Source organism: Colletotrichum aenigma (assembly GCF_013390185.1).
Source record: "Colletotrichum aenigma strain Cg56 chromosome Unknown KSG_Cg56_contig08, whole genome shotgun sequence".
Lineage (NCBI taxonomy): Eukaryota > Fungi > Ascomycota > Sordariomycetes > Glomerellales > Glomerellaceae > Colletotrichum > Colletotrichum aenigma.
In genome coordinates this window covers 3,896,065-3,922,942 of record NW_023500914.1, presented here as the reverse complement: position 1 = coordinate 3,922,942, position 26,878 = coordinate 3,896,065, and the positions used below count along the sequence as shown (strand labels likewise).

Sequence of the window (26,878 nt, the reverse complement as noted above, 5' to 3'; positions counted from 1 at the left end):
ATGTGCGAGTGGTACCGCCGCAACTACGCCTGCGGGCACCACTTCACTGGCGCCTCCGAGTGGTGCTACCGGTACAGCCAGACGCAGAAGCGTTGCAAGGTCGTCGTGACGCAGGTCGACTACGACGCTTCGGTCTGCAAGAGCTGCATGAAGAAGGGCCACAAGACGGAGGTGCCCTGGGAGCACATGATTGACCGGACCAAGTACGATCCCAGCCGGGACGAGTGAAGATGTAGAAGAGTCCATCACCAGCTTCTTTTTGACATCGGGGAAACAAAGACAACATCTTGAAACGACAACGGAATATTCAGCAACTGCCGTAATGACGGCACCAAACGGCAAGAAAGCCCTGACACGGAAAGGAATCAGGCACATCAAAACAATACCCCCTCCTTAATGAATCGCCTCCAGACGGCGTGGGCTCTCTTTTTTTCTTCTCATCATGGGCGAGACGGATCTTCTCCCCGCAGCGGCGTTGGGCAAAACGCATCGCTATCGTGTAGGTAGCCGCGGACATGGCTTACTAGAGCATCAGGGTTCGGCGCACCTTATACCCATTTGATTTTTCGGTCCCTGTTGAGGAGTCAGTCTGCGTTTCTGGTTTTTTTTGCTTTCAGTTTTCACAATGGTCTATTATTCTTCTGTCTTCTCGGTTTCCCATTCGGAATTTTGGAGTATTGGAAGCGGGGTCTTCGCACCCAACAAAAAAAAAGTGTACTTTACCAGTCTGTTGATGATTTACCCCTCGGATCGGTTGAACCGGCCACACACTCAATGGAAGCCAGTGTTCTACTGCCTCGTTAACATGCTGTCTTGCACCTTTGGTGATTCCGCTGAGGCTCTCGTGTCTGTGTTCCCGACGTCGGCGGTGTGCTGTGCCTGCCCCCTCGTGTTTCCAGGGTCGATCAACGCCGTGATCCAGAGAGGAATGCGCCGGTGTGGGATCTCAGACACGAGCCTGCCGGAGCTCGACGCTCAGCCACTCGCATCCCATGCCGAGCCGGGGAAGGTCAGATGACGGACCATGACGAGCTTTCCGTTCCACCTGGGGCGGGGTCGAGATGCGTGGATCTCACGCGCGATGGTCCAGCTGCATCATGTGCATGTGCGTGGGCGGGAAGGACACGGCACAGGCACGATGCTAGGCCGTTTGTGGGAGCGGCTAGGAGGTGAGACAAGATTGACGTGAGCCGCGATGCACGATGGTGCCCGCGCGAGCAGAGACAAGTCTAGCTGAGACACACATGGCGGAAGGCTTGATCGCTGAAGGCGAGGGGCGTTTGTTGTGATCGGGGCTTCGCGTTCTTCGGGATGGAAGTATTGGTGGCTGGCGTTGCTGGGCCGTCGAGACACCCGTTTGGTCCGTGGCGGGGTCGCGGGCTGGAACAGAATTCCAGGTTACGTTAGGATGCGTTGGAGTTGAGGTAGCTGCGGCTGGATAGGCCTCTCCGGAGATGTTGACATTTGGTCGAGGCGGGACGGGATGTTGGCTTGACGTCGGGGGTGCACGGACGACGCCGGAGGTGAGCTCCGGGCTCCGGACACATGGCGGCGGCCCCTCATCCGGAAGGGAGAAGGTTTCGGGTGCCCTGCGTGACCTCCGCATATTGCAACAGCATTTGAGGGTCAGCTCTGTAGGTCTCACGTCCACATGGTTGACTTGCTGGATGGAAGACTTTCGTTATAAAGAAGCTGTTTCTTGGCAATACTCGGCTCCTTCGAGGTCAATCTCAAATCTCAATCGACTTGACCTCTGTTCAAAAGAGAGACAACCCTCTCGTAATACATGGAAGGTTATCGCTCTCAGCTCTGACCAGAACGTGAGAATAGGCATTGCCTTCTTTCTGAAGGATGATTTGAGTTGCAGCTAATATTGACCACACGCATACAGGAACCAATACAGAAACAGCGACATGCACTTGCAACAAGTGCTGGCAAAACCCGGACTAAGGCCCCGGAGTGACACCGGCGGCCCAAAAACGGCGCAACTCCCCACCACCCGCCAGCACCACCTGCCCTTCTGAATGGCCCATCGCCGCAGTCGGCCACTCAATCGCGACACCACCGAAGTGACCAAACCTCTTTCTCCCCCACGCAGAAAAGTTACCTAGTCGTATCCACTCTTTTAGCAGACCATTAACTAATCAAGGACGAGCATGCTCTTGTCCTGTCAAATCACGCTTCCCGAATCTGATTAGCTGAGGGCCTCGGCCAAGGTTCCCAGGTTCATTTTGCTGTCGCCGTCGCGGTTGAACGTCGCCCGGCGCAAGGATTTTTTTTTCGCGCGCAAATCTCGCCTCTGTTCTCGCTCACGCCACGAACCGAGCCGTCTTTAAAATTTCGCTCTCGTAGCATTGCTTTTTCCAACCCTCCGTCACGGACGAATCGCATCATTTGCGTCATCTCTGCAAACCCCCCAAATAGTTTGGTCAAATAGAAGATACGCACTCTTTGCGACGAACAGCAATCATGGGACAGCCATCCTTCGCGGCATCGAATGCCATCATCTACGTCAGTTATGGACTCTTCCTGTACGAACCAAAGTCCCACACATTGGGCAACCTTTCATGACCCCTTGCCAGCGCTGTCATTGGAAAGATCCTTTCGCTGACCACGCGCGCAGGATCACGGGAACTGCCATTGCGTGGAAGTTCCGCAACCAGTCCAAGGGAGAGTTCCTCTCTGGTAACAGGACTCAGACGGGTCAGAAATCCCCTCACGTTCTCGCGACGGCATTGACGAATCTTCATTTGCGCCGCCATTTCTTCACCTTGCTAGCATGTCTCGCCTCACTGGACACCACCCGACTAACCTCTTCCTCCCCGCAGCCTTCCCCCTGGCCCTCAACTTCATCGCCTCTGGTGAGTGAGGAAGACGCGAGAGCGCTTCTCCGGCCCGAATCATTCTCTTGAGAACAAGAGAGCGGCAGAACGGCAGCAGCAGCAGCAAGAACCACGAATCCAACCCAGCGGAAGCCATGCGCGCGGAGACGACAGACTTGACATGAGAGGGCGCGACATCGCTCCTCATGCCCCCAGAGTATCAATGTCACGAGCAAGATCCAGGGTGCCACATCCGACGAAACTGACAGGCAGGTTCGTAACCCAAAGATCAACAACAGTCCTCGCGGGCACTTCCCCCTCTTCGGTTTGGCCTGGCGGACTTGTCCCCCTCTACTCCGTCCACCGTCCACCTTGGCCTGGAACACGGCAGTCGAGGAATCAAGTCCCCAGACCGGCCGAAGAGCGGGCGGGACCCCGAGGATGCGGCTCACTACGGGCGCGGATTTGAACTAGGCGGCGCCGGCATCCACCCTCTCACCCCCGAGAGGAGATGCCCGCCCCCGGGGAAATGAAGCTGAGATTGTACCGTAATTACTCGATCAAGTTAATGCTTGCGTGGGAAACGTGCTGCCGCTCCAATATCTCTCCCCCGTCCTCCCCCCTCCTTGTGTGTGTTGGTAAACTAACCACCCTAGCCCTCGGCTCCGGCATCCTCTTCTCCTACCCGGAGCTCGCCACCATCACCGGCGTCCAGGGCGTCGTCGTCTACGCCCTGTCCTCCTCCCTCCCGCTCCTCATCTTCGCCGTCCTCGGCCCCATCATCCGTCGCAAGACGCCCGAGGGCTTCGTCCTGACCGCGTGGACCCGCCAGCGCTACGGCACCATCGCCATGCTGTACCTCAGCTTCATGACCCTCGTCACGCTGTTCCTCTACATGGTCGCCGAGCTCTCCGCCATTGGCCAGGTCGTCAACGCCCTGACGAGCCTCGACGGCCTCCCCGTCATGATTGTCCAATGCGTCATCACCACCATCTACACCTGTACCTACCCCCTATCCTCTCAATCTCCCATCCTTTCACTAACATCCCTCAGCACTCGGCGGCTTCAAAATCTCCTTCATCACAGATAACCTCCAGGGCGCCATGGTCGTCTGCCTCATCATCATCGTCGCAATCACAATGGGCGTCAAGACCGAGATCGACACCTCCCTCATCGACACCTCCGGCCTGCTCAAACCCACCCTCCTCGGCTGGCAGCTCCTCTACATCCTCCCCATCTGCATCCTCACAAACGACTTCTTCCTCTCCGGCTTCTGGCTGCGCACCTTCGCCTCCAAGACCGACCGCGACCTGCGCATCGGCGTCTCCATCGCCGTCGCCGTCATCCTCTGCGTCCTCACGATGGTCGGCGTCACCGGCCTCGTCGCCGCCTGGTCCGGCGCCCTGCCCCTCGACCAGATCGCCGACTCGGGCTCCGTCGCCTTCTTCCTGCTGCTGCAGCAGCTCCCCGCCTGGGTCGTCGGCATCGTCCTCGTCATGGTCTGCACCCTCTCCACCGCGGCCTTCGACTCGCTCCAGTCCGCCATGGTCTCCTCCGCCTCCAACGACCTCTTCCGCAACCGCCTCAACATTTGGTGGATCCGCGCCGGCGTCGTGCTCATCATCGTCCCCACCGTCGTCATCGCCCTCAAGGCCCCCTCGGTGCTGCAGATCTACCTCATCTCCGACCTCGTCTCTGCCTCCGTAATCCCCGTCCTCGTCTTCGGGCTGGTCGACCGCTTCTACTGGTGGCGCGGCTTCGAGGTCGTCGTCGGCGGGCTGGGCGGCATTCTCACCGTCTTCCTGTTTGGTTTGGTCTTTTACGAGGGCGACGCACAGAAGGCGGCGAATTTGCTGATTATTTCCGAGGGGTTGTATGCTGACGACTGGAGCGTGTTTGGCGCCTTTGTTGCCGCCCCGGTGGGCAGTTTCCTCTGGGGCTTCGGCGCGCTCGGCGTGCGGCTTGGGTTCCAGTACGTGATGGCCAAGAAGAGCGGCCGCCGCTTCGACGCGCTGGACCGTCCTGTCGGTCCTGGCTTCACCCCCGACGCGGACGGCGTGCCGCATACCGTCTCGCGTGAGGAGTATACCGATGTCACGTTCGATGTTGAGATTGTCAAGCCCGCTGGCAAGTTCTTCTAAACGTTTGACTAAAGCCAGTAAACATGACGTCTTAAGACGAAAACATACATAGGGGGACGAAGTAGGGGGAGATTTTAATTCTGCATTTCGTGGTTGGAGGAGTTCATTCCGCTCCAATGCAACCGCGGCCATTTTCCAGCCAAGATAATCAGACACATATAATACACTCATTACATGTTTTTCGCTCCTCATCCACACATTCCCTCCCGCCGTGACACCCATCTTACGCCTTGAAGCCGCGCCTCCTCTCAAACTCCGCCGCCTCCATCGCCGCGACCTGCGTCTCCTCAGCCTTCCAGCGCTCCATCGTCGTGACCTTCGTGTTGCCCCACACAATCCACTTGCCGGGCTTGTACGTCTGGGGGTCCAGGCTGCGCGACAGCACGAGGTACTCGTTCAGCTTCTCCACGCGCGTGCTGCTGGGCACGGGCTCGCCCGTTTGCTTGTCGACGCGGCCGAGCCTCTGGCTGCTGACGATGCCGACGACGGCCTGCTGCAGCAGCGGCGACTTGCCCACGGGCGGCAGCATCGCGAGGCGGTGGCTGAGCAGCTTCGGGCGGCCGTCGTACGCAAGCAGCTCCCAGGTGAGCTTGTGCGTGGTCTTGCGGCGCGAGATGGTGGCCGAGAGCGTCTCGTAGAGGTGCGGCACGCAGATCTGGCGCAGCGTGGCCTTGTCGCCGGCGGCGAGGGCCTCGGCGAGCTGCTGGTGCAGGGCCTTGGCGGTCGGCACGATGGAGGAGGCCTGGAACTGCGCGCGGGGCCGTTTCCAGAACTTGGGCATCGATTGGAGCTTGAGGCCGGCGAAGACCATGAGGTCCTTGGCGAGTTGCTTGAAGCGGGCGACGAGGTATGGGTAGTAGGGCTTCGGGGTGCTGGCGAGGGGGAGGGGGACGAAGGTGCCTGTCGACCCGTGGTGGTTAGCTGGGGGAATGTAGTGTTGTACCGGAGCGTACGGTGACATACCAGGGAGCAGCATGTTCGCCATGTTCTGCTGTTGCTGCTGCTTCTCCATGTTCCTGGCGGAGAACTGAGCAGAAGCCTTTTTGTCCTGCGCGGACATGGCCTTGCTCATCATTCGCATGTCGGCGGAGGGGGGTTTGGCGCCGGCGTAGCCCCTCGTCGTCGCAGGTATCCTCCTTGCCGTGGTCGGGAACGAAGCGCGGAACAAGGTCTGGGGACGCATGGCAGCTGGCCGGCCGAAGCCGAGTAACGGCCTCGCAGAGCGGTATACTGTGCTGCTGCTCATCGTTGTCGTGCGGGCGAGAGCGATGGCCTGACGTTGCCGGGGCAGAACACTGCGGCTGGCGATCACCAAAAATCTCCAATTGACGAAAAAAAGATTGGTCCAAGCTCTCGGGACGTCGTTTTTTCTCGAACGGCCCATCGGTGTGGCGCAGGCAGGTTGCGGCGTGAATGACAGCCACAGGTATGGCGGATGCTGGCCAATGAGCATAGCTTCAATGGACGTGCTCGCGGTTGTGGGCCGTTTTATCGTTATTTCTGTTTCTCTTGGAGGGATTGAATGGAAATGACGACGGAAGACGTGGACGGTGGGTTAGGGGATCCGCCGCCAACGTAAGGAACGGGGCATCCAAGGCGGGACCGGATGTAGGGACCCTGCTGGGCTGTGGTCGACATTAATTGCTTCAGCTCAGGGACTTGGGGTTGAATGAGATGCTGTGTCAAGTTGATGCTTTTCGTACTTTGCGCCTTCAGGTGTGATACGCGACAGGTGGGGTATCTTGACTACCTACACGAGGCCGAATGTAAACATTGATTGACTTGGTGAAAGCCTCCAGGAAGGCTGCCTTTTCTCCATGTCCGCAATCTCGTGAGATGTCGATAAGAAGCTTCGTTACTTCTAAACACGAAAGCTACAGTTCTGTGGATAACTCGGCCAAGCTCGTGTTACTCGCAAGACGGCAACCGACATTCTCGCTTGCCTCACGGGAACTCTCTGCCCCCTCGCACTGCCAGTGAAGCTGCGTTTGGGCTGACCGTTTACGCGTTTGAGAGATTGGGCACTCATGCGGATGCGGCGCTTCCAGAACTCCACGAACCTGTCCGTCCACAGCTTAAACCATCCAATTGCCATCAACCACCGTACCCTTACACTCTCTCCTCTGACACCATCCCCCAAAGACTATCCAGACACACCGTATCCAGTCAATTGATAACAAATGACGGGCCCAATGCAGGAGGTGGTGCAGGCATCCCAAGGTTCCATCCGCAGCCAATGACACAATTTGCAAAGAACGCCCGCTGAAGCAATAATCCCACACGCACACACAAATAATCTTTCAAGGTTCTGCAGCAGTATCCCGTCATATCGTATCGACGGTGCCTGGGTATTTCCGCAACTGAAACCACAGACGCAATTGCGGGCACGCGACCCCCATCCCCATCCAGGGTTCCTGTCATCACTTCGCTTTCCCGCAGGAAAAAAAGCGCCCGCCCGCTGGCTGCCCCAAATCTCCAAAACGTCAATCCGTCCGCCGCCCAAAACCCCCGGGCGCCGTCGTCGTCAGGTCCGAGAAAAAGAAAAGAAAAGGACAGCTACCCAATTTCGAAGAAAGTCAAAGCTCCCGGGAGCTCTATCACCTACCCTAACGGTACCACCACCACCACCACCACCGCCAAGCCGGCACCCGAACAACCATCCGTCAGACAAACGCACCGCGGCCAAGTCCGCCGTCCCCTCCTTCCTTCTTCCAAGCTCAAACCCCCCCAGCCACGATAACCTCTTCTTCCTCCTCCTCTCCTCGCCTCCATCTGTATCCTTATCCATACAAAACAAACCACCAGTCCCCCAAATCGCCACATGCCACACTCCTGAGAATCCTCCTCCCATATGGCCACCAGCCCCCGACGACAAACCTAAATGGCCCCTCCCGGCCCCCGACGCCCCTCCACAACCTCCTCCCAAAACGGCCACCCTCCTCACCACCACCGCGACGCCCCCTCCTACCCCAGCGGCACCGACGACATCGACCTCCCGCCGCCCTACGCGAACACCCACAACGCAGACCACATCTCCTCCTCCCTCCTCGAGCCCCGCATCGCCGTCGTCCTCAACGTCCCCAAGGCCTGGCGCCCCTGGCTCTTCGCCTGCCGCCTGCTCTCCATCGGCCCGCACATCTTCTGGGCCCTCTCCCCCGCCGTCACCCTCCTCGTCCAGATCATCCCCGTCGCCGTCCCCGGCGGAAAGAAGGCCGCTGCGAACCTCGCCGCCGCGGGACTCGGGAATGCCGCCGCAGCTGCTGCTGCCGCCGGGGCCGCAGCCACGGGAGGGCTAAGCTATGCCGGAGGAGGAGTTGGTGGAGGGGCGGGAGCTTGTCCGCCGAGCAATTGGCCCCCGGCGCACCCCGCGATACCGTTTCCCTGGACGGAGATGTCCCTGGGTCTGATGTGGGTGCGTAGTACAACAGATCAAACATGTAGTTTGGGGAAAGCTAGCTGACAGCTTGGTAGTGCGGCGCATCGGCCTATCTCTCCTTCTTCTTCATCGACTGCCTCATGTCCCGCTGGTTCGTACCCTCTCCCAGCTCGAGGAAGCTATAGTAGCTAATTAACCACGCGCTCGACAGGTTGATCAACTACACCCCCTCAGCGACTATAATCCGCATCCTCACAATGAACGCCACAAACGCCTTCCTCACGGAGCGAATCCTCACCTTCTCAGGCGGCTTCGAGGACCCGAGGCTCCTACTCCCGGGCTGGGTCACAATCGCAACAGTCAGTACCACCTTACCTCTCTCCGTCCTTATCTCCCAGTTCTCTCTTACTAACACTATTCTCCGACCAGACCCTCACGATAGCCTACCACATCACCCAGCGCAGTATAAACATCAAAAAGGAAACCTCCACCTCGATAAACATCTTCTCCATCGCCAGCTTCATCAGCATGGTCTCCCTGCTCGCGCACCTCCACTACAACGGCTCAGACTACCCCGAAAAGCCCTTCGAGTCGCTCGCTCGCCTGCTGCTCGAGCTCGCGCGGAACGTTGTCGGGGACGGCATCATACCCGCGTCCTTTGACTCATCCTCCACCACCGCGCGGACGGAGCTGTGACGCACGACGTATTTCCTGAGAACAACAGCACGAGGTGAAGGCACATAGGAATACAGAATCGTACAATCATCACATTCGGATGTTGGGGAGTGGTTAAAAGATACGGGGGCATGGGAACAGCGATGTTTTTGAATGTTTTCGTCGTTTTGTATGGATGGATGCCCTTTTGGTTTGAGAAACATAGATACCCACGATCAAGGAACAATTGCGCTGGTTAATGATGGGAAATGTCAATATTGTGGTGGGCGCAGGGCTACACGGTATCTATCTCTAGTGACTGACGTCTTTTCTGTTGATCTCGAAAAAGTATCCGCGAGTCACGGTTGGGCAAATTGAGTTTGCGTTGGGTGCAGTCATACGCAATGTTATCTAAACCTTGCAGGCTTCTGGAACGATGCAGCGCGTTGGATTATCCGGGTTAGCCGTGGGTCACGCAAATGCAAAATCAGCAGGTGTGACGAAGGTGTCAATTTCTAAGACTGTAATCTCTGGGCTGCCCGACTATCAATGAGAGTACGGCAAACCCCAAAAGATATCTCGATATCTGACTTGTCATCATCGCGTCGGAGAAGACGCAAGTCGCCCTAAACCATCACGCCGATAACCTCTTCCATCGGAGGGATGATATACCGTCCTACTACGTCGATATCGGGCGCCACACTGCGCGGCGGGAGACTGCCAGGTTATTCATGCCTGACACTCCTCGAACCCGGACGTCAGCTCCGCAGACACATTCTGTGGTGCTGTGCAGGAGCGGCGGCGACCTGCGGCGGGCTTAGAAGCCGTGGACCTTAATGGTCTTGGCATCAAGTCCGAGACCCTCCTTCTTGTTGATGAGGAATTCCTGGACGACCTTGCGCTGGTCACCCTGGAGCTGGATGACCTCGCCCATCTCGCTGTCCGCTACGATGGTGCCATTGCAAGCTAGGTTCGGTTAGCTTGATTGTGGAGTGGGAAGGCGGGGTGGACTACCGAACTGCTTCTTGATGACCTTGAGAATCTTCTTCTGGTCGAATTTCTTTGGAAGACCCTGAACGGTGGTCAGAGTCTTTCGTCCATTGCGTTCTGTGTCGAAATGTCAGCGGTTGTCCTCATCCAAGTTTGCGCACGGCTGAGCATGGCACGTGCGGGATTTGTCGTCGGCAGCGATGGTCGAGGGTGTCGGGGACGAGACGTACGTTGGATTCGTATGTGAATATAATTTTGAGCCTGTTTGGTCTCTCCGGTGTCTTCGTCGGCTTCGGCGAAGGGGTCTACGGAGGTGGATGTCAGCGGATCTGTCTTTGGACAGGGCGGTCAAGGAGAGGCGACGTGTCCGGGCGTGACGTGACGTGACCGACGACATCGCGGAGACGCGACGACGACGGGGCAACACGTGGAGCAGACGTCGGAGAGGCAGACGTACCGTAGGTCTTGAGATTTTCAATTGACATAAACTCGTCTGTTCGGGGGTGACTGTGGGAAATGGGTTTGGTTGAAGGAATGAAAGGTCAGCGACAGACGGCTTGCGGTAAGCGGTCTCGCTGCAGCGTGCGTTTGGATGAGTGGTAGTTGTTTTGTAGCTGAGTAGCGCGGATGGATGTCTGGCAGTTAAAGCTGTCGGGAGGGCTGGCGGTGATATACGTGACGAGAAGGTGGCGAAGTCAGTCGAAATTGAGAGTTGGCGAGGCCTGTTGGGTTTTGTACGTCGGAAGATTTATGGGGGGTGGGTGGTCTGCAGATCGATGACTGATGTTTGTGGAAGTTGGGAGAAATGACGGACTCGGTCGGGTACGGGGGGGCTTGCTCAGTGAAAGGGGGGGTGGCTCACTGCCCGCTGCATCAGTGTGGGCTTCGGAAAGGCCAGAGAGGGGCGCAGGTGGGAGGCACGGGTGACGAGGGGCAAGGCGCACGGCCCCCGTCGCCCATCCAGCATCTCCTCAGCGCCTGAGAGGTGTGGGAAGGCACTGGACTGAGTGCTGACCGCCGTGGCCGATGCCTGCCCAGAACCACCGCCTGGGAGAGCGCTTACCCTGTGACTGGTGGTGATTGGCAGATAAGGCAGGCTCCGACGGTTCTGGCCAATGAGCACCGCCCTGAGGCAGCCCACGGAGGATCCACCAAGCCCACCACCACTCACCGCACCTCGCTGCACTGCACCAAGCTACACACACACACACACACACTCGCTTCATCACCGACATCAGTCACAGACAGCAGCCATCATCTCAAGGTTGCTTTTCGCAGTGACTCTCGCTCACAACTCACAACACATCCTCTGGACGAGGTCATCCAGTAAAGCAGCACACCAGATAAGATAGCTAGAGTCACAGTCGGTGCAGTCACGCCAGCACGGCCCCCACCCAGCACCCAGCCCCCAGCACCCAGCACCCAGCTAAGGCCGGCCCTTCTCGAGGTCGACTGCGAACCATGGCTAGTTGCGGCCTAGTGCTGGGGAAAGCAGCAATACATGCACCGTGGGCCGTACGCAGTAGCACGAACTGTTCCGACTGCGTACTTCGTATCTCGGCAACTAGAAATACCCATCGCCCACGTACAGCCACCCGCGACCACCGGCCGAGCCCCTGCGCTACCGCGGCCCTCTCGTACCCTCCGCCCAGGTATCCCATCAGATCCCGCTACCTCCCGCCCAGCTCGGGCTGAGACAATGGCCATCATCTGACGGGGAAACAAACACGACCATCAACCAGCATTGTACCTTGATCTAGCAGGGAAGGCGCGCGGTCGGCGGTGCCATGCGACTCGACTCGACTTCTTTACTGCGTTGCAGTCGCACCAAAGAAGAGTCCGGATCCCCCTTGCATCCATCCCGCCGGACGAGTGACCCATCCCGCCGTCCCGTCCCCACCTGCCGCCAGCCGGGGCGGTCCAGACAATAAAGTGGCCAGCCCGGCGTTTCCGTCTGCCGCATCCAGCGCTGCGCCCAGCCCTACGGATCATCCGCATCCGGGCTTTGCGCCGATAAAGCCTCGATCTGGGCCGTGCAGCAATCTGGTGGTCAAACCGGCCTTCCAATTATGACATAATATACGGCAATTTCCATACAGACGGGCGCCCTCAGTCCAGCTCCGGCACGGGGAGATGGTCCACGAGCTTCAGATGCGTCAGCCCAAGCTTCTTCAGAGCCTCAACCGCGTTGCGATCCCTCAGCTCCTCCGTCTCCTTCTGCGTCACCAGCACGAAGTCCTGTTCCAACAGCCAGCTTCCCTCCTTGACCCCGTACTTCTCCGCCGTCGCCTTGTCAACCTTGTCGAGGTCCACCACGAGGCTCTTCTTGACACCAAACACCGCATCCGACTTCTCGTACGGGTCTCCCCGGATGTACAGCGCACTTGCTTGTCGTCAGCTCATCTCTCTCTCCGTAGGCCACCGGGAGAACTTACGTGATTAGGTGATCCCAGCCGTTCTTCTCAAACATGAAATGCAAATGCGCAGGACGCCAGCAGTGTCGGCCCAAATGGTCCAGCAGCTTTCCTACAGGTCCGTCGTGCGGAATGGGATAGCTGACGGGCTTGATGCCCTGGAACCAGAATCGCCCATTGTCATCGGAAACCATGACGCACCGCTCGCTTGCCTCCGTCCGTCCCTCGTGCTGCACGTCATAATGCCCGCTGCTGTCCGTCTCCCAGATGTCGATCTTGACCCCAGACACCGGGTTTCCCTGGCGGTCCTTGACTGTGCAGACAACCAACAACGGCTCACCCTCGGGATCTCCCGACATGTTCGCGCCGTTCTTCAGCGTCGGCGCATCGTGCGTGTGGAACGGGCCCAGGACGGAGCCCTCGGTCGAGTCGGACGGCTTGGGGTGGTTGATGCTGTCGACGAGCAGGGAGAGGCCGAGAATGTCGGAGAGGAGAATAAATTCCTAGCCTATTCAGCCCGTCTGTGTCTTTTTGCAAGAGTGCCACAAGGAGACGAGAAGACTTACATGCCGCACGTCGCTGCTAATCTGCCCGCACCCCACAAGGAAGTTGAGCGCCGCCATCCACTCGTCGGTGCTCAGCCTCGTCTCGCGCGCAAAGTCGTGCAGGTGCGTGACGAGCCGCTCCATGAGGTACTTGAGGCGCGCATTCTGGCTCTGCGAGTTGATGCGGATCGTGTTGGGCGTGATGTTGTCGATCGTCAGATCCAGCAGCTCCGGTGTCTTGTCCGCCATGTTTGCTGTTTCTTTTCTGGTTCAATTGCGGCTTTTCCGCTACTACAATTCGAGTCCTTGGAGATTGCCCGGGATTGAACGATTAAGTATGTCTCCCGCCCGTCTGTGTAAGTTGCGTCGTCGAAGCTCCAATGCTAGGGGGGCCCTCTTTATGTAATGCTCGGTAATCACCAAGCTCCGAGTGGACTTTTCACTTCCCGGCAGCGTGTCCCGTACCTGATGTGCCCCGCGTCACCTTACTTTGGTGCTCGGTGATCCTCTAACAATGATACTTTACCGAGTCGTTGACGTCGCGGGTGATTTCTTAGCCGATGGTTATGGCCTTTCTTTCGAACCACTTTGCGCGGACCATCAGTCGATATTTAATCATCTTGACGACCGGCTGAATACAAAAGAGCCCTACGTCAGGTACGTTTCAAATAACCCCAAGAATGCGAAAAGTCAACGCCGTCACATAGCTGGCGGCAGTTCCCTTACCCCTCCTTCTACAGCACAGCAGAGCACTGGGAGGGGGGAAACGGTGGAATGCTCTGCGGGGTTTTAGCGTCGCTCTTGCCCCGCCCCCACGTCAGTCGCGGAAAGGTGGAGGCGAGCACGGGCCCTGGGGAATTTCCGACTCCCCCCGGCTCTTGCTTCGGGACTTGAGAAGCGGCGGGCTCGGGGAAGGAAAGGGAGGGGGGAATGTGTAAGCGGCGAAGCTGGAAGAGCATTCCGGCGCCGCGGCGGGTGGATTTACGGATTAACGGGGCCGGGGGTGTATCTCCGGGGCTTGACTTCGCCGTGATTTCCCGTTTATGGGTTGCCTTCATGTAACTTATTCCTGCTTTCATCTGCTGCCACCACAACGGTATGGGAAACGGCTTTTGCAACGGCTATACCAGCACAGCACTTGCAACATCATCCGGGATTACAGAGTAACAAAATGAAATGCTTCCGTGTTTTCTTCTGATCAACGGGTATGCAACGACCTCTCTTCCCGAAACCACACATGCAACCGACCCAGCACTTGCAAAATTCACAATGATCCGCCCGCCAACTCCAACAAAACCACGCCGCCCTCGCAAACCATCCTCAACTCCCAAGCCTCACTGAATCCCAGCCGGCACCGATCCCTCACCCTCCGCCCCGTCCCCCTCCCCCGCCCTCGCCGCCGTCTTCCCCACCGGCTTCCGTCCATACACAACATATCTGCCGACAATCAGCAACCTCCCACCACCTCACACGGGGAAGACTCACATCGGCAAGTACGCATGCGTCCGACAATCCCGCAACGCCATCCTCACCTCCGCGCAAAACGCCAGCGTCTCGTCCCTACTCCAGCCCAGAAACCGCGTAAACAGCGCCAGCGTAAGCCCCTCCAGCCCGGTATCCAGATTCGCGTGCGTCCACATCCCGATCTCCTTGTAATGCGGATCCCTCGGCCACCTATTCATCGGCCACTTGCTGGTCCACTCCGTCACGCCCTCGAAGCCCGCCGCCTCCATCATGCCCGCGTACGCCGGCGCGAGGTCCATCCGCCGCCCGGCCTTGGCGGTGCCCTCGCGGAAGAGCGTCGACAGCCGGTGCAGCGGGGAGGACGGCGGAAGGGTGCCGTCGTCGCAGCGGTAGGGAAGGGCGAAGTCTTGCATTTCGAGGTAGCCGCCGGGCTCGAGGTGCGCGAAGGCTTTGGCGAAGAAGTCGGGGTAGGAGGAGATGGAGCCCGCGAGGACGCGGCCGAAGATGAAGTCGAAGGGCTTGGACCAGGTCCAGTCCTTTTCGAGGTCGTCGAGCTCGAAGGAGAGGTTTGGGGGGACCCATGATGGTTGCATAGGACTGAGATCGACGCCGATGACCTTGGTGGGTGTTAGTGAGAGTGAGGACGGGGAGGTGAGTTTTTGACTTGAGCTTCGGGGTGTGCGTCAGCTGAGAGAATGTTAGTGTCATTTCATGCTGGCGAGGGAAGGAAGCCGTACCGTATTCCATCGCCCAGATTCCCGTCCCGGTGCCGCAGTCCAAGACGCGCTTATTCTCCTCCTCGCCCTTGGGACACAGACACAGCTTTCCGCGCAGTGTCAATATCCACATGTGGTGTTGCAAATCTGTCTCTCATCAGCCGACGAACCAACGCCTCACTCTCAGTGGACTTTCATACCTAATCGCTCCGCTTCCCTCTCGTCGTTGGGAAACGAGTACTCTCCCAGTCCAACCGCATTAGTCGCTCTGTCACATCTCCACGAATAGCTACACCGCAACTTACTCCCCGAGCTCATCGCATGGTACGTCCGCCCATTCTCGACATGGAATCTCAACACGCTGCTCCGGATTGACTCTAAACTCTCAGGCGGCTTATTTGCGCACGCATCATCAGTTCAAGATATCATCAACCGCCAACGTGAGACTCAGACGCGTGGTCCATCAAAAGGGGGGAACGAAAGACAGAAATGTGGGGATCGCGCAACTCACCTGGGAAATGACAGAGTCGGAATCAAAGTCATCAGGAGCCTGTTCACCGACTTTCATCAGCATCAACCCAAAAGCATCTTGCAGAAGCGAATGGAGCTCACCAGAGGCTGCTGTCCTGGCTCCGGCGACGCCATGGTAGATATGCCGTCGTCGTAGGGTGAGGTTGCAAGTGTGGCGACGTGCGGCCGGCTTGAAGAAAGGCAAGGTAGCTTAAGGTGGATAAGGACAGCGTTTGAAGAAAGGTGTGGGAGCGGAGCGGAGCTTAAACTTAGGGAAGCACCAGCTTTCGCATTTTCCCCTTGGGGGAAGCAAACATCAGATCGACCTGTCTTCCGCGATGGCCGCGGAGCCGGGGATACCCCTGACATGGGACGTTGTAGATCCACCGAGCGGCGAGACCGCCGGCTGCCGGCGTTGAAAGTCTAGTAGGATACAGGCATAAGAAGGAGCTTGGGCCTTTTCTCTTCAACATTATGGGTGTGTGCAGGGTCCTCCCGCGAGAATGGGTTTATTTGGTTCCGGGGAGATTTGGGCAGGAGTTTCGTGGGCATTTGGGTGGGAGGCGTTTGATTGACCGTGTAGGTACGAAATGTAGGGGAGGGAAGGGCGTCGGGGGTTGAGGGTCAATGTCCGATCCGCGGTCTGGCTACAACGACATGACTCGAGGTTATTTTGGGAGGCAAAGATGGTGAACGGTTTTGTGAAATTTCCACGGGAATATGAACCTTCGTGGAAGATTTCTCGCCTCCGAAATGAGGTCATTTGAGGGACCGTGGTTATTTTGGGCGCTGCGTTTGCAGAGGACTCCGTGCTTGCCGGACCACGTTCCCGAGGGTCCACTTTTGATTCGGGAGGATGGCCGGGGAAGTGGGGTTAGCCTCCGAGGCTAGTTGCCGGGCGGGTAGTTTGCGTCCCGAATGGGAAGGCGCCGTCAGGCGTCCATTCTTGCATGAGGAGTGTCAGACCGTTCGATATGGCTGCCACTCACGCTGCATGTGGCGCGCACAATATGTACTCATCTGTGCATGCTGCTGCTGCACGTCTGTGGTGTAGCCTATGGGGAAAGAGATCGGTGTGGCTGGGCAGAGGCAGCCCCCGGTTTCTTTCTGCCACCAGCACATATTTGGAATTTATTTCTCACTATATGGCCAATGGGTGCTCGTGGGTATGATATGGGCTGACGGGCGTGATCAAGGCAGAAATCAAGGCAGACTTGTAGACTTGGTTGATAAATCAGTCTGGCGAGTCGCTCCAGAGCGCACTCCGTCATTTTGATTAATGCTTCGTATAACCCGAGCTAACTAATCGTTTCGCATCCACCTTTGGATGCACATTCATCAACCGCCGCACCGGCTAGTCGCACTCTCGCAAATTCTTTCCAGACATTGCCCAACGGCTCGGCCATCACTGAAACCGGTTCGGTCAACATGGAATTCGACCATGGCCAGCCCTATCCCAACTGGACGTATTATCACGATTCCGGAGGTGCCCAATATGGATCAGCATCGAGTGGCGGCAGCAAGCTCCCATACTGGCAGCTCAGTCTTCGGAAGGGAGATATTCGACTTCTTGTGATGAATCCGGCCGAAGATCCAATGAGCCCGATTCAGTGCAGTCTAGAACAGTTTCCACAACATAGAACTGGCAAATACGTGGCACTCTCTTATCGCTGGGGAGAATTGGTCGATGACAGCCCTCATATTGACATATCAGGGAGGCTCGTTCGGGTGACCAAAAGTCTCGCTCATGCTCTTCAGGAGTTACGCCGACAACAGCACTACCGTGTTTGGGTGGACCGACTCTGCATCAATCAACACAACACCGAAGAGTTGGCTTCTCAAGTGGAGCGCATGGGAGACATTTACAGATATGCCTCCCAAACTATGGCATGGCTTGGGTTTTGCCGGGGATCAGATATCGAGACTTTTGAGAACGCAAGATCACTGGTGACTTCCTTGGTCGCCTGGGGAGAAAAGAATAAAGGCACAGCGCAGCACAAAGGCAAGAAGTCTGCCGGAAAGTCGAATGCACCGTCGTCACCTCCACCGGGAATTCAACCATACTGGACGGAGCTTTTGGCCGTTTTCAAAAGGGAGTATTGGAGTCGCGCATGGATAATACAAGAAGTCACGGTTTCGCGGAGAGTGGAATTCTTCTGGAATAACCAACACTTCTCGGTCAGGGAACTCAAAGCAGCGATCGCTGCGTGCAAATCTTTGGCGCCTACAACACTCGAAGCGAGGGAACTGCGATGGAGCAAAGAGTTCCAGCACGTCGACCGTCTGATGGGTTTCCGAAGTTTTCGGGAATCACCCATCCGTCTTCTCGAAGCACTTATACGATCTCGATATGCAGAGTGCTCAAATCCTAGAGACAGGCTCTACGCCTTGAAACACATCGCCTCAGACGGGAGGGACAGCGTTTCGCTTCCGAACTATGAGGAGTCTCTCGAAGCTCTCAATCGACGGACCGTCTGCCGGCTCATCGCGATGTATCAAGATCTCGACATGGTGATCTTCCCTACGCACGTAACGAAAACCTGGGTGCCCCAACTAGACAATCCCGATACTTGGAAAGAAGAGAGAACAAACAACTACTTGACAGGGAAGAGCAGTTTTGTGCCAGAACGATCTGATTGCGATTCCGGGTCAAGCAGAACTATTACAGAATGGAGAGCTACGCTGGGTTCTCGATCACTCTGGCGTGTTGATGGCCAAAAAGGGCTTCGGGTGCATTACAAGAGGATTGGCCGCATCACCCAATGCTCAGCTACCGACGATGAAGCAAACCAGGACGAAACCGGGGAGCTGAGAAAAGTGAGCAAGTACGGTGCCCGCAGAGTCAAACACCTGATTTCTCTTTGCTGGCTGCTGTACGACTTGCTTCCAAACAAGAAGTCCCCGGACGCCAAGGCTATTAAGATTGGGGATATTCACTACCTCTTGACTGAGTCCGTGCGAAAATCAGTCCGTAAATCCGTCCCGGGTTTTTACAAGTGGCTCTTTTGTCGACAGAATCTCAGTTTCAAGATTGATGATGTCCCGCTCGCAAACTGGTTTTGCGCATATTCCGATAAGACCAGGGTGAAGACTGCGACGAAAGCCAGGCGCTGTTACTCTTCGGTTCAGATGGGGATGCGTCTGTTTACTACAGATCACAGTAACCTAGGCTGGGCTACCAGCTCCTGTAGGCCTGGAGATGAGCTGTTTCTGATAAAAGGTTGCAGTGTGCCTGTGGTTTTGAGGAAAGTATCTCGGGAAGCTGCCGAGGAGCGATACCAGATGATCGGCGACAGCATCGTGCACGGTTTGATGGAGGGACAAGGTGTCACTGATATTCCCTTCTCAAGCTGGCCTGTTTTGACCTTGTTATGATACTTCGCTTTGGGAAACAGCGCCTGTGAAGAGCGCATAGCAAATAATCGGAAGCTAGGTTCAGATGCGTTGGGGCCCATACCATATTGAAAGCACATTGTTACAATGATTCCATCTGCATATTGAGTCGATTGTTCAACACAAAAGATTTTCAAAGCCAACCCAGCGGTTAAACATTGGACACTTTGGTTCAGAGCAGGCTAAGTATTTTTATCGAAATCACAGAAGCTAGACACGATGAGAGCCGAAACTATCAAAACGATAGAACAGACAATGATCGTGATAAGTGAACTAGTTGGAGTCTCGAGGTTCTCCGTCAAATGATAACTTGGAAACAGTCGCAGAATAAATAGCATGATAGATAGTACGTGCAGGGCCTAGGCAACTACACCTACGGCGATACCGCGATCCAGATAATCGAGTTGAGGATGCGCTGGAGTAGACATTCAAGACTCTTACCCAGAGCATCCATTATCTGCGCCACAGACGACTGCACCTGCATACAGCTTGCAAAGATAGAATATGTATGAATTAAGACAACTTCTAATACCATGTTCCCGACGTAGGTAGAGAGTGTGAGGAAGATTTTGCTTCTTCCATCTTTCGTGGCTTGAATGCTCCCAAAGTCCGAACTCGCCGCTATTTGTAGCTCGGAGTTCATGCTTCTATTTCATGAACGCAAGTGCAACATCCCCAGAGATCGTGCCTCCCATCTGCCTGGCCTTGTCCTTCGCAATCAACTGATCGATTGCCACAGTAGCTCCTCCAGCTTTGACATCACCGATGACACCAACAAGCTGCCGAGCCTCATCCAGAGCAACCGCGTATCTCAACGTGTTGCCTTCAGTCTTCGCGGCTGCCTCGAGAACAGGCATGCAAACACGCGCGCACTGCGTGAGCATCTTGGTTTGTTCTTCCAGTGCGCTCATCAGCTCGTTCTTCTCCGCTCCGAATTCAATCACAGCCTGCATCCCGATGGAAAGTCCCTGTATCTGACTCGTTACTGTTTCTAGAGTCTTCGTGGCAGTGTCTCCGATGCCCCGGAGGTCTCCGGCGTTCTGGCTCATCAGATTACTATGTAAAGAGATCAGCATCTTAACGTATCATCGTCCGCATCCTTTTCCATAAGTTTGTGATTTGTCGATGACAGCAATACTTACAGGGATGTAAAACAAAGAGCGAGATTAATTGTAGACTCATAGCTCTGTAAGCGAGACTTGAATGCGTTGATGGTTTTGTCTTCATACAGAAGACCGATACGGTCCCGCCAGCTGATGTGACTCGCATCCGAATGCCGTGTGGCCTTTCTCAACCAAGCAAGGAACTCCTCAGACGCTATCTTGCATGCCTCAATCGTTGGTTTGGCCTGTGAAAGCAGTGTGCTCAAGTTCTCGGGCGTCTCGTTGTACTTATTCAGCTCGACGTCAAACTTTTCGAGAATATCTGTTAATGCTTTGAGGTGATCCGATGTATCGCGAAGATTTCATGAACGAAGACAATGCTGGAGACATATTATCAGTAGGTTGTTCGCATGAGCTTCTGATCACCTCTTGCAGGCATACTCAACCAGAACATCACCATCCGGGCTGTGGAGCAATTTGATGCCTGATGGAAACTGATCGGGTATCGGCTCGGGAAGTCCGGATGATGGTTTTTGGGGGCGATTTCGGTCCGCATCTCGAAATTTAGAGGAAAGCCACTTCATTTCTGTCTGTCGATACAGATAAACAAGCCAATTTAGGTCACAACACACATCAAAGAGACCTTCTGTTAGAAGAAATGACAAAGTCGAGAAATTTGAAGATCTCTCGGGCATGGAGGAGGGGCTGTCGGCTTACGTAGCCCAACGCAGCCTGATTAGAGCCTGAACTGCAGCCTGCATCAATAGCCAGGCATGGGTTTGTTCTGAGACTTGACAGAATGAATTGGCAGTTGCTGTCAGCAGAAAACAGAAACCTATTGGATTGAGGCTATCTAATGTGAAGTGGTTTAGTGTAACAATAAGCATTGAAGTCTTCGCGGCCAGGTTACCGCAGCCTGTCTGGACCATGAAGGCAGACTTTTACTCTCATAACTATCTGGTCTATTCTCCAGCCGTCATGCAGTGACTGCTCGGTACACCGGCGCCGATTGTCTCCACCCATCGTTCCGGATCGGATCCGAAGGGTGGGTCGTTATCGGCGCATGAGTGTCTATAGTGGGGCGTTCCACTGGATCTTTACGGTCTCGCTGCGACCTCTCCCGCCGACTGAGCGGTTTCCCCTCGATTGCGGCAAGGCGTTACATGACCAATAAAACAAAGTCTATGGATTGAAATTAGTTGCAGAGACGTTTACGGAGGAGCTTTCAATTGCCGTAGACCTCGTGGGACTTCCCCGTGTGTTGTCCCAGATCTTACTTCGCGGCTTCTACGGTCTATCACAGCTCCCTCAGACATCGTGACCTATCCCAAAGACCAACGTCTACTTGCTCATTCCCACCACTGCGTTTAACACCACTATCATACGGATGGACCTTCTAAATAGCGGGCAGCTTGTTCAAATGACCTGAGAGGCCCCATCTCGCCTTACCGAAGTCCGAAGCCTCTCAAAGTCACAGCCCTGGAGCTGTCTCGGTCCCTCATGACCACCAACCAGAGCCCAAATGACGTGCCCTCCGTTCCATGAAACCTGCATCCTCTCCCCATTACCAAATGACATCTCACGCGACATGGCATTCTCAATGCACTTACCAAACCACATCCTCCCCACCCCCCCTCCCCCTCCCCCGCAACAGGGATAACCGCCGTCACCACCCTCCCTCGGGACCCGAGCACGAGGTAAACCTCACCCTCGCCTCCCCATCCTCCCCAGCATCATCCAAGCAACTCATCAACGACTCATGTCCAGAGATAAGATCCCGCTTAACTTTCCGCGCCTGACTCTCTCTCTCTCTCTCTCTATCCCTCCATCTCATCGCGTCGCGCCGTTGACTACAACTGACCAGCCCTCGGGGGCGCAGCTCACAGCAACACTCCGGACTACTGATAAGTTTTGATAGGATTGAGTTTTTCCTATTACACGTGTGCATACGCACACGCATACGCATGTTATCTACATCTTTCAGCATCTCCGTCGGGACCGGCAGGGCGGCACCGCTGCGCAGCTCGCGACGAGAGCATCTACGAACCGGAAACATGCTCGCGAGATCTACGTTCCATCCCCCATGCATCTCCGTCGTATCTTGAATGTTCAACCGGTTGAAGTGTCCGTCGGGAGCGCGGCACGCTACGCAGCTCTCCGAGGAGATCCAGCCGTTCGTTACGCGACAACGCGATAGATGACTCGGTTCCAGCTGCATAACCAACTCTCCGTGATAAAATAAAGTTATGTGATGAATCACATCCCGTTTCTCCACCATTTTGATATTTTTCGTGATCACCTACCAGTTGTGGCGACATCTGCGAATTTTGACAAATGTTTTCGTACGGTTGTTGTTGTAAAATTTGTAGGAAAAGAAGACGATGATGATAGTTTACCCAGAACTCCCTCAATACCCTCCAATTACCTTAAAATCACTTTCAACCAGTTGAATAAACCGTATTTAAGTAGTCAAAGACTCGGATTCACATTCTTACTCGCCCAACGTTGCCAAAAGAGTGATCTTATTGCTCTTCAACATGGCTCACGTGACCCATGATGCGCGGCACGCGACACGCCCCACCTTCCTCCCAAGGTCTCGAAGCCAGCGAAACTCCATGGAATTGAGCACCTTGAAAATCTGTTCACGATTCGTAGTCACCGCAAAGACATTGCGCTCGATAGCTGGGAGCACTGCTCATAAATCTTGAGAAAATCAGAGCGTAAATTCGGCATTCATTATATATGCAGCCATGCTTCATGGTCAGAGGCGACAAGACCATCGTGATCGAAAATGCAGACACCTGAGGTGACCCATGATTAAAAAACCATCAATCCCATAACGCCGGAAATGCAGCAAAGTCGTAATTGGTACAAACACCCCCATCCTCAAGCCTCCCAAGCATGCAAAGATTAAAAATCCACGACATTCTTCAGCTGCTGCCGGCCGATGCAAGATGAATCATGTCTCTAGATCCGACCGAGACACGATGCATATTTGCGCAGCCTCGCAGGCGCGCACATGCAGGTTTCCGTGACAACGCGCTTGTGCATTCCACAATCACGCCTGGTCTCCGTCCTTGGCCTCGCGGCGCCCCGAGTAGAGGTGGAACTGCACAAAGATGATGCAGTCCTCGGCGATGGTGCCGAAGGACCCCAGGAGCCAGGGGAGCGCGTTGAGGAGGTAGTCCTTGTCCTGCTTGAAGGCGAGCAGGCTGGCGCCGTAGGTGAAGTTTCCGGTGAGGGAGAGGAGGAAGAAGAGCAGCGCGAGACCTGTTCAATACTGCGTTAGCACGCATTGCACTCTCGAAAAGCAGATACCCAAAGAGACGTACCTTCGCAAGACTTCTCCTGCCAGTTCTTGATGATCTGCGGGATGCGCGCGCAAAGGTAGCACACGGCAGAGACGTATCCCAGAAACAAGCCGACCTTCTCCATGGTGCCCTTGACCTCCTCGGGCGCGCCGACGTCAATGTCGGGCGAGTTCCACGCGCCGGCCTTGTAGCTGACGAACCAGCCCAACGCGCCGACGAGGTACACGGCGAAGATGCTCAGCGTGTTGTGCAGCCAGGGGTTGCTGTCGGGGGTCTCGTCCTCGCCGGTGACCATCTTGCGGAGGGGGTCGAGGGAGCTCTCGTTGTGCACGGCGTGGCGGCGGTGGGAGCCGGGCAGGCCCGCGGAGGAGGAGCGTCGGCGCGCGAGGAGGGGTTCGTCTTCGGTGGGCTCCGCGCCGGTCGCGGTGACGTGGGCGGAGGAGCGGCGGCGGGAAGCGCGGCGGGCGTTCTTGGTGTTATAGTAGACGCATTGCGAGATGAGGACGAGGTCGGCGACGCAGAAGTAGGAGGCGAGGGCGACTGCTGTGGGCGCGAGGTGGGTGAAGAGGGCGCCTGTTCGGAGGGTTTTCGAGTCAGTGCGTGCTCTCTTAGTGGGAGAAATTTTCGGTGTTGTTGGGGGTCGTAAAGACAAGTTTGGCAGACGGAGAATTGGGGCGCGTGGTGTTTCGGAGGCGTCAAAAGTATCGCGGGGTCGTGTTCTTCTTACCTAGCAGGTTCGTCACGTCACCGAGGAGCCAGACGATGAGGAAGGCCATGGAGAGGCCATCTGCGCTTTGCGCCTTGTAGTTGGCGATAAGCTGGGGAAGCTGTTCAAATGTCAGCAAACTGGGAGCTCGAAAACGAAGCTCACGTGCTTCGGAGACTCTCCAGAAAGACGCACGAGAAGGCAGATCCAGGCGGTCAAGCTGATGCTGCCAAAGATGCCGGATAGCGCATCTTCAACTTTGGGTGTCTGCGATAAGGCGGCGTAGGCCGTAACGGCGAATGAAGCCATGGTGTCTGATTCCTCCGAAGACGCGATTGAACTGTGCAGGACTGGCGTAACGTCTGCTGAAGCAAGGGGAGAGGAGGAAGCAGAGCCGCCTTTTGTCGTGTGTCTGGCCGTGGTCAGGTGGGTTGGGGGAAGATCAAGTGGGATGAATGGTTGGAAGCAGAGTCACGCAGCAGGAATTGATAGGCCGGCTACGGATAGCCACCCGTCGTCCAACCATCCACCTTGCTCGCCGTTATCTTGCTATCGGTTGCGGTCAAGCGCTGCGATAAGAGACGGGACCCTGCATGACATAGCCAATGGGTTGAAAAAGTCTTGGCGACACGCTCAAGAGGGAAATTAGTGGGGGTCACGGCGGTGTGGCATGACTCCAGTCTCCCGCAAAACCTGATCGAAAGGCGGGCTTACCGCCACTTTTTCTCTGATGTGGGTGCTGTGGGAAAAAGCTGAGCTCAGCACGCCAATGAGGCGAGGTTATTTGGTCATCGCAGCTGAGAGCTGCAAGCCAGAGCTGAGATGAAGAAGCCTCACTGAACAGAGCATTACTGCGCAGGCAAGCTTACTTGTTGCCTTGCATCAGCATCGAGATGAACCGGCTAGCTCAGCCCAGATTTGCACAGATTGGCTGTCTTGATGCATATGCGATGGGCGCCCATCATCCGAAGTTTAAAAGCCCGTTGATCCTGCTGATGGCGGTGACCAATCGAAGACTGTCAGAGGAATCTTGCATTCAATGGCACCACTCGTTGGTCATCGGACATCCGTCGGGCGTTATCTTTTTCCGATACCAGATCGGGGGCACGTGGCTGCCCCTCACATGCACCGCCATGATTCGCTGTGGCTGATGCAGTCTCGATGGTGGGTGAGCGTGCGTGCTGCAGATGCTTGGGTGAGATCCGTTCCTCGGCCAACTTGCCGGCCTGCACTGCGGCCTGTTGACGTGGGGGATGCAGATGCGCTGGTGACCCGACCACGCGTCGCCATTTAAGCTCGCGTCGTCCGGACTTGTCTTTGGACGGTGTATTTGGTTGAAAGGTTTCCGTCGCTTGCTGTCTTGTTTTCTAGCGTATCTCGCGTACTCAATTTCGCGATAGTTTGGACTCGTCGCTTGCACTACCAAATCCAACCTCGATACCGCCCGTGATTTCGTTGTACGCAGCCATGAAGCTGTCTCGCACCGTCGCGCTGCTTGGCGCGTCCTTACCCGGTGCTGTGGCGTGGGGAAGTAAGTGTCTCTTTCGCCCAGCCCCGTCTGCCGTCCTCGGAGTCGTCTCCGGTGGAGGCGCTGGTCTCCGGTATCGCCAGTGTTGTCGCTGTCGCTGACCGTCACCGCTGCAGGCCTGGGCCACATCACAACCGCATACATCGCGAGCCACTTCGTCGCCAACACCACAGAGGCCTTCTTCCAGGACCTCTTGCGGAATGACACCGAACATTACCTGGCAGGTGTGGCAACGTGGGCCGATACCATTCGCTACACCAGATGGGGTCATTTCACGGGTCCCTTCCACTTCATCGATGCCCACGACAGCCCGCCTGACTACTGCGGCATCGACTCTGAAAGGGACTGCAAGGCGGAGGGCTGCGTTGTCACCGCGTTAGCAAACTACACCACCAGGTCGCTGGATACGGAGCTCAGCGGTTGGGAGCGCAACCAAGCGGCTCGATTCGTCGTCCACTTCATCGGCGATATCCACCAGCCACTTCACAACGAGGACGTCGCTCGAGGGGGCAACGGAATCCACGTGAAGTGGTACGGCACCGACTTCAACTTGCACCACGTATGGGATAGCTCCATCGCCGAGAAACTGATCGGTGGCGCTCGTCGTCGTCCGTACGACAACGCGAAGCGCTGGGCGGACGAGCTCGCGGATGAGATCAAGACGGGCAAGTTCGCCGCGCAAAAGGAGGATTGGCTGAAGACGCTCGACTTCAACGACGTCAAGGCGACTGCCCTTGCGTGGGCAGGAGAGGGAAACGCATTCGTCTGCACCCACGGTATGTCGATCCCCCGAGGACGGCTCCCCACAACCCGCTGGGTGACGTTTAAACTGACTTAAGCTTGAAAGTGTTCCCCGAAGGCCCGCGTGCGATCGCCGGACAGGAGCTCGGCGGTGAATACTTCCAGAAGGCGGCGCCAGTCATCGAGCTCCAGGTTGCCAAGGCAGGCGTGCGAATGGCGGCTTGGCTCGACCTTATTGCAGCAGCGTATACGCAGGCGACGACAGGGACGACGAAGATGGACAGCGCCGAGGGTAGCAAGGACGGCAACACCGATGTGGGCGGCACCGACATGGGCTCGGAGGAATTGTGATGGAGATGAGACGCCAAGCATGTTCCGTCGATTATGACCCCCGTTCCAGTTTCCTTACAAGTAGATCCCCTCGTTTCTCCCGCAGGGCAAAACGTGTTTTGAGGCAGCGAAAG

At 56.3% G+C, this 26,878-nt stretch overlaps 10 protein-coding genes across 10 annotated transcripts; 4 read left to right on the top strand and 6 right to left on the bottom strand.

Moving 5' to 3' along the window:
- Positions 1-4,963, top strand: dur3-1-1 (putative urea active transporter 1; the record flags this gene model as incomplete). Its single annotated transcript, XM_037327770.1, has 5 exons — positions 1-203; positions 2,624-2,703; positions 2,829-2,861; positions 3,479-3,823; positions 3,876-4,963. 5 exons carry the CDS (start codon positions 1-3, stop codon positions 4,961-4,963), a joined length of 1,749 nt encoding a protein of 582 aa, XP_037174331.1.
- Positions 4,964-5,186: 223 nt separating this feature from the next.
- Positions 5,187-6,209, bottom strand: CGCA056_v012525 (uncharacterized protein; the record flags this gene model as incomplete). Its single annotated transcript, XM_037327769.1, has 2 exons — positions 5,187-5,863; positions 5,927-6,209. 2 exons carry the CDS (start codon positions 6,207-6,209, stop codon positions 5,187-5,189), a joined length of 960 nt encoding a protein of 319 aa, XP_037174332.1.
- Positions 6,210-7,844: 1,635 nt separating this feature from the next.
- On the top strand, positions 7,845-9,035 carry eos1 (N-glycosylation protein eos1; the record flags this gene model as incomplete). The annotated part of the gene is made up of 4 exons (XM_037327768.1): positions 7,845-8,375; positions 8,435-8,490; positions 8,551-8,698; positions 8,769-9,035. 4 exons carry the CDS (start codon positions 7,845-7,847, stop codon positions 9,033-9,035), a joined length of 1,002 nt encoding a protein of 333 aa, XP_037174333.1.
- Positions 9,036-9,810: 775 nt separating this feature from the next.
- SUI1 (Eukaryotic translation initiation factor eIF-1) lies at positions 9,811-10,468 on the bottom strand (the record flags this gene model as incomplete). The annotated part of the gene is made up of 4 exons (XM_037327767.1): positions 9,811-9,959; positions 10,008-10,100; positions 10,214-10,288; positions 10,441-10,468. The coding sequence occupies 4 exons, from the start codon at positions 10,466-10,468 to the stop codon at positions 9,811-9,813; spliced, it is 345 nt and encodes a 114-aa protein (XP_037174326.1).
- Positions 10,469-12,092: 1,624 nt separating this feature from the next.
- Positions 12,093-13,191, bottom strand: npcC (Hydroxyquinol 1,2-dioxygenase; the record flags this gene model as incomplete). The annotated part of the gene is made up of 3 exons (XM_037327766.1): positions 12,093-12,366; positions 12,419-12,900; positions 12,964-13,191. The coding sequence occupies 3 exons, from the start codon at positions 13,189-13,191 to the stop codon at positions 12,093-12,095; spliced, it is 984 nt and encodes a 327-aa protein (XP_037174327.1).
- A 1,232-nt stretch (positions 13,192-14,423) lies between these two features.
- CGCA056_v012521 (Secondary metabolism regulator LAE1) lies at positions 14,424-15,767 on the bottom strand (the record flags this gene model as incomplete). The annotated part of the gene is made up of 5 exons (XM_037327765.1): positions 14,424-15,023; positions 15,071-15,093; positions 15,144-15,228; positions 15,634-15,672; positions 15,735-15,767. 5 exons carry the CDS (start codon positions 15,765-15,767, stop codon positions 14,424-14,426), a joined length of 780 nt encoding a protein of 259 aa, XP_037174328.1.
- Positions 15,768-17,060: 1,293 nt separating this feature from the next.
- On the top strand, positions 17,061-19,007 carry het-6-5 (Heterokaryon incompatibility protein 6, OR allele; the record flags this gene model as incomplete). The annotated part of the gene is made up of 1 exon (XM_037327764.1): positions 17,061-19,007. The coding sequence occupies one exon, from the start codon at positions 17,061-17,063 to the stop codon at positions 19,005-19,007; it is 1,947 nt and encodes a 648-aa protein (XP_037174329.1).
- Positions 19,008-19,672: 665 nt separating this feature from the next.
- On the bottom strand, positions 19,673-20,712 carry CGCA056_v012519 (uncharacterized protein; the record flags this gene model as incomplete). Its single annotated transcript, XM_037327763.1, has 4 exons — positions 19,673-20,081; positions 20,168-20,436; positions 20,499-20,508; positions 20,570-20,712. 4 exons carry the CDS (start codon positions 20,710-20,712, stop codon positions 19,673-19,675), a joined length of 831 nt encoding a protein of 276 aa, XP_037173776.1.
- A 2,474-nt stretch (positions 20,713-23,186) lies between these two features.
- On the bottom strand, positions 23,187-24,454 carry CGCA056_v012518 (putative vacuolar amino acid transporter YPQ3; the record flags this gene model as incomplete). The annotated part of the gene is made up of 4 exons (XM_037327762.1): positions 23,187-23,398; positions 23,461-24,012; positions 24,167-24,266; positions 24,311-24,454. 4 exons carry the CDS (start codon positions 24,452-24,454, stop codon positions 23,187-23,189), a joined length of 1,008 nt encoding a protein of 335 aa, XP_037173775.1.
- A 1,158-nt stretch (positions 24,455-25,612) lies between these two features.
- Positions 25,613-26,765, top strand: nucS-0 (Nuclease S1; the record flags this gene model as incomplete). Its single annotated transcript, XM_037327761.1, has 3 exons — positions 25,613-25,676; positions 25,790-26,449; positions 26,521-26,765. 3 exons carry the CDS (start codon positions 25,613-25,615, stop codon positions 26,763-26,765), a joined length of 969 nt encoding a protein of 322 aa, XP_037173863.1.
- Between the last annotated feature and the right edge of the window lie 113 nt (positions 26,766-26,878).